At 43.7% G+C, this 5,715-nt stretch overlaps 1 protein-coding gene across 2 annotated transcripts; it reads right to left on the bottom strand.

Annotated features, from left to right (window-relative positions):
• Positions 1 to 2,796: 2,796 nt before the first annotated feature.
• On the bottom strand, positions 2,797 to 5,369 carry LOC114638781 (mast cell protease 4). Of its 2 annotated transcripts, none has more exons than XM_028787370.1 (5): positions 5,273 to 5,369; positions 4,627 to 4,777; positions 3,991 to 4,126; positions 3,551 to 3,805; positions 2,797 to 3,156 (listed from the first exon to the last, which is right to left on the bottom strand). In XM_028787370.1, the coding sequence occupies exons 1-5, from the start codon at positions 5,325 to 5,327 to the stop codon at positions 3,013 to 3,015; spliced, it is 741 nt and encodes a 246-aa protein (XP_028643203.1). In that variant the 5' UTR covers positions 5,328 to 5,369; the 3' UTR covers positions 2,797 to 3,012. The 2 variants fall into 2 exon arrangements, with proteins under 2 accessions (XP_028643203.1, XP_028643204.1); XM_028787371.1 differs by having other exon boundaries at positions 4,627 to 4,835; positions 5,273 to 5,348.
• Positions 5,370 to 5,715: the final 346 nt, after the last annotated feature.

Raw genomic sequence — 5,715 nt, 5'->3', positions numbered from 1 at the left:
TGTAGTTTCCCTTCTTGTGTTGGAGTTTTCCATCTATTATCCTTTGTAGGGCTGGATTTGTGGGAAGATATTGTGTAGATTTGGTTTTGTCATGGAATATCTTGATTTCTCCATCTATAGTGATTGAGAGTTTTGCTGGGTATAGTAATCTGGGCTGGCATTTGTGTTCTCTTAGGGTCTGTATGATATAAATCCAGGATCTTCTGGCTTTTATAGTCTCTGGTAAGAAGTCTAGTGTAATTCTGATAGGTCTGCCTTTATATGTTACTTGACCTTTTTCCCTTACTTCTTTTAGTAATTTTTCTTTGTTTTGTGCATTTGATGTTTTGATTATTATGTGACGGGAGGAATTTCTTTTCTGGTTTAGTCTATTTGAAGTCCTATAGGCTTCTTGTATATTCATGGACATCTCTTTCTTTAGGTTAGGAAAGTTTTCCTCTATAATGTTGTTGAAGATATTTACTGATCCTTAAAGTTGGGATTCTTTACTCTCATCTATACCTATTATCCTTAGGTTTGGTCTTCTCATTGTGCCCTGTATTTTCTGTATGTCTTGGGTTAAGAGCTTTTTGCGTTTTGCATTTCCTTTGACAGTTATGTCATTGTGTTTTCCATGATATCTTCTGCACATGAGATTCTCTCTTCTATCTCTTGTATTCTGTTGGTGATGCTTGCATCTATGACTCCTGCTCTCTTTCCTAGGTTTTCTATCTCCAGGGGAGTCTCCCTTTGGGATTTCTTTATTGTTTCTACTTCCATTTTTAGATCCTGGATGGTTTTGTTCAATTCCTTCACCTGTTTGGTTGTGTTTTCTTGCAATTCTTTAAGGGATTTTTGTGTTTCATCTTTAAGGATTTCTACCTGTTCACCTGTGTTCTCCTATATTTCTTTAAGGGAGTTGTTTATGTCCTTCTTAAGGTCCTCTATCATCCTCATATGAAATGATATTAAATCTGAATACTGCTTTTCTGGTGTAATGGGAGTATTCATCACTTGCTATAGTGGGAGAAATGGGTTCTGATGATACCAGGTAACTTTGGTTTCTGTTGCTTATATTCTTGAGCTTGCCTTTCACCATCTGGTTAACTCTGGTGCTACCTGCACTCACTATCTCTGATTGGAGACTGTCTTTCCAGTGGTGGTGATGAGGCTCTTATCTTGATTTTGGAGCCTCTGTGTCACCAACTGGGCTTTTTTTTTCTTTTGGCTCCAGGGAACCATGTGATGGGGTTTGCTCTGTAGTGGTTACCATTTTGGAAGCCGTTCAGCCTGTGCCCTCAGCTTAGCTCTCAGGAGTCTCCACCTGCTCCCTATTACTGTGGGCCAGGCTGAAGGATTGGGCAATCACTCTCTCCTCATTGCCAGTGGACTAGATTCATGGAGAAAGGCTGTCCCAAGTACATGTCCTTCTTAGAGTATGGGATAAAGAGGCAGTATGCCCTCAGCTGCAGGTTAGTGATTATTTGCTCTCCTAAGAAAAGATACAGGTACAGTCTCTGCTTTGTGTTTCATATTTTGAGACCTTTGTGTAAGCTGAGAGTGGAGGAGCGTGCTTGGGATCCCAGTACTAGGGAGGCTGCAGCAGAAGGATCATGAGTTGGAAGTCAGTCTGAACTACATGGTGAGAGTTTGCCTAAACCACAGCAATCTATGTTAAGATGAGAAAAGACCCATTTAGTTACACAGGTATAAACAACAGTTAGTAAAACGAAACAAAACAGTCACCCATGTATCAATAATCCAACTCAGATTCTTTAATTTTAAAAGATCCTTTTAGATTTCTTAGTCCCCCCCCCCCGATCTGAGGTAGAATCAAGTTAATAATCAGTCTTGTACTTTGAAAGCTATTGCTGCACCTCTCCTCTACTGTGCTGAACCTGGAAACCCAGAGGAGAGGCGAGCAGGCCAGGAGGAGGGTGGAAGTGCTGGGTTCCTAGTCTGAGGCTGGTACTAGCAGTAATTTTTTATGGTACAGTAGTCAGAGGGCCACACCATTTATATTACTCCTCTTTCAGCATAATACCCCTCATGGGTGGTCTTGTCCCCTTCAGATTCCACAGAACACTGTAGTTAAAGAATTGTTTCCCGTGACTAAGAACAATGGGAGCTTTGGCTTTTAAGAAGATAGCAGGCCACTTAGAAGTTCACCTAACTCAGGCATTCTTCTGAAAGGCAGAATGTTTGAGGAAGATGGCAGCTCTATGTGGGTGAGTCAGAAGAAGTTCTAGAACCACCATGCTAAGTCCTAGTACATGCTAAGTACTGGAGGGCCTCTTCACATTACGGGCTAGTTCTGCCTTGTGATTAGTTACAGAAAGTGCTGATACTCTCCTGTGGTGACTGCTGCAGCCACAGTCATGGTCCAAGGACTTCTGAGGGCAGCCTCTCCTCTAGCTGCAGGTGCAATATTGAGAGGATGATGATGGCAGGGTAGGTGATGAGACACAAGGACTAACAGCCATGTCTGACCTAGACATGGAATCTGCAATGAAGTGTGGAAAGATGAAGTGGCTAAGGCCTGGGATTTGTGGGGAGAAGAGCTGAGAGACAAAAAGGGAGAAGATGGGAATACAGGACAGTGGAGGAGAAGAACAAAACAGTGTTTATTACCCTGAATGTGAAATCTTACTGTACACAGCCATGCTTGTTTGTTAGTATTCAATAATCCACAGTGGCATATCCTGTGCCAGGAGGTCAATCACCAAGATGATTAACATGGAAAAGAGTATCTCAAATCAATTCTTCATTGAACATAGAGAGGGCCTGAAAGTTTAGAGCACACAGGGGAGTCACAGAGCTGCTGGAGGTTAGGTTTTATTGAGGTGCTTTGCAGGGAACAATCCATTATCACAGACTTTATCTTTGAGATCCTCTTGGGGACAGGCTGCAGGCAGGATGAAGACAGGTTTGGGACTGACTAAGGACAGGCTTGGGACATGCTTTGTTGAACCCGAGGGTTATCAGAAGAACTGTGGCTTGGAGACTCTGATGCTTGCAGGTCAGGGTTTTCAGCTACTTGCCTTTTATGACTCTATTAATCCAGGGCACATATGGGGAAATTCGGGTGAAGACTGCAGGAGGCTTTGCATCTCCACGTCCATAAGATACAATACCATGGGCCACCCCAGCACACAGGAGTGGTCCTCCAGAGTCTCCCTGTATGTTAGAAAAATCAGACTATAAGCATAGATCACCTTCCCTCAACTATACACCCCTCATCACAGCTAACTCCACAGGGAAGTAAAGGTTCCAGGCTCCCATTGGGTGTTAAATTAGGAATTTAATGACTGAATTTTTTCCTCTGGTTTTGTCCCGGTGTTTAGAATGTCTCCCTTGGCTCCCTTCATTTCTCTTCTGGAGCTTCATGGGAAGGTTCAGGAAGGGCTTTGGCATAGACAGATGAGAACAAGAGGAATAATTTCAGTTCCCAGAGACTAAGGGCTAGCAGCCTAAGAACAAAGACCTTAGTCACTGCCAGAGAGATGCTTGGCCCACTCCCTCCATTGACACTGTTATCTGATGTGGAGGGGAAGAGCAGGTGTATACTCACCTTGTATGCTGATCTTTTCTTTCTGGGACTGCCCACACAGACCTGGAGGTTATAGTTGTAATGCAGATAGTTTTTACAGGCCTCTTTATCCATGATTCTCAGTTTTACCTCCCTCAGGGTATCTGAGGTAGGTTCTGTCACTCCAGTTCGCCCCCAGCCAGCAGCCCGGCACATCTTCCCAGGCTTGATAAAGTCAGGAGAACTAGGCAGGGGAACTATGTCCACAGCAGGAGTCACCTTGGCTTTTTTTTTAAGCTGTTTTGGGGAAGGAGAAAACAGATGTCAAACTAGAGAAGGATGCTTGGACATGGGTCCTTTCCCATTGAGAATTCAGGAGTGGGTTCTGAGGAAATGATTTGGACAAGAGAGAATTCAAAGGCCTGAGCCAGGAGGAGAGTTATTGATGGGAGACTTAAGCAGGGAAAGAAAAATTATGGCACCTTCAGTAACATGATGTCATGGAGATTAGAATAGAAGTTGTAGTTTGGGTGAATGATTTGTTTTTCAACTTTTATCTTCTGCTGTGTGGATTCTGTCTTGGTCACATCATGAGCTCCAAGGGTGACAGTGATTTCTCTGTTGACAGAGAAAAAAGCACTGAAAAGGGATGATGTTAGGGACAGGGACACCAGGGTCTTTCTTCTCTAACCCAAGGTAGAGCTTCTATAGAGACTTGAGATCTCCCAGGACCACAGACTTCTGAGAAGGACAGAGCTCATGGAAAAACAGGACAGACAACTCTTCCTACACCTCACACACAGTTCTGGGATTGAATCCATAGCTTTGAACATGGTAGACAGGCATTCTATATTGAGTTACACTCCAGCCTATGTCTGAGCACTGGTGACACCAGCACAAGACAAGAGCTGTAGTTTTTGTCCCAACTAGAGCCCTATTGAAAGTTTAGACCTCTGAAAATAGAGGTGACAATTAAAATGACTGGTCTTTGATTCCTTTATCTTCTAAATGGAAGGAGAGCCTATCTGGAGATGAGCAGGGCTTAGAGACTTACTCAGGCCTCTGCACCTCTGTGACTCTGGCTCCTGCATTTCCTTACAGAAATAGAAGCCTCTTACCTTCCTTTACAGTGTGCAGCAGTCATCACAAATTGGCGGGTTATGAGAAATCCACCACAAGTGGCTGTGTAACCTTCTTCAAGTCTGATCTCCAAATGGGCCATGTAAGGGCGGGAGTGTGGACTAGACTCAACACCACCAATAATCTCCTCTGGAACAAAGAATCCCAAGTTCCTAGTCACAGAGTTTTAAGACACTCCAACACAGCACTGGCACAGGAAAAAGGGGTAAAGCTGAGTGACTGCTTCAAGCCTATCCCACCTCACATGGGGCTCAGCCCCATCCACATGTCCTTTGGTCTATTTTTCTCACTGGTCCTCCTTGTCCACCATCATCCTTCATTTAGAACACAATGTCCATCCATGTTTCTGGGCTTCCACTTCATCAGATATTCCTCCACACCCTCATCTTGTCTTCCTCAACACTAAGAAATGCCAGCCAGAGAAGAGCTGCCTATCAGAACAGAGCATTTTGATGAAATGATGTGAAGGAGAATTAGATTTTCATTCTTCCTTGACCTAGAGATTTTCCTTGGACTATGTCAATTTAGAATCCTGCCTCATGTTAGGGTTTCTGTTACCTAAGCTAACAGATTAACACGGGTTGCTGAAAAATCAAAGGTTAGGGAGATGAAGACAAAACTCACCGGCTCCAGCTCCAGAAGGCAAGAGGAATGCCATAAGGAACAGTAGGGCCTGCATTTTGCCAGTGTTGAAGCCTGGGGTGGGCTTCTGGTGTGTTCCTGTCCTGGTTCCTGCTTTTATAGTTCAAAAGCAGGAGAAAGGAAGGGCAGAAAACCACAGATCTGGCTTGGACCAGCTTTATTTTCCTTATCAGAAATTCTCATGACTCTACTCTTTTGGGGTGTTGAATCTGTGGCCAGATTCTGATACCCTTGTATCTCATGATGAAGTGGCGATTACACCCTTTAAAGCTTCTTCCAGAAGGAAGGACAGCAACACAAAGGAAAGAAGATCTTGATCAGGGATCATGGAACTGTTCTTATAAGCATCCAGTTATTATTGTCAGCTTTGAGACCCATGCTACATATGTGTAAAGTCTCACCTCTGTCATTGTAGCACAAACACA

Source organism: Grammomys surdaster, unplaced genomic scaffold (genome assembly GCF_004785775.1).
Source record: "Grammomys surdaster isolate TR1022 unplaced genomic scaffold, NIH_TR_1.0 125630, whole genome shotgun sequence".
Classification (NCBI taxonomy): Eukaryota; Metazoa; Chordata; class Mammalia; order Rodentia; family Muridae; genus Grammomys; species Grammomys surdaster.
The sequence above is the reverse complement of the archived record's forward strand: the minus strand, read 5'-3'. Positions and strand labels throughout refer to the sequence as shown.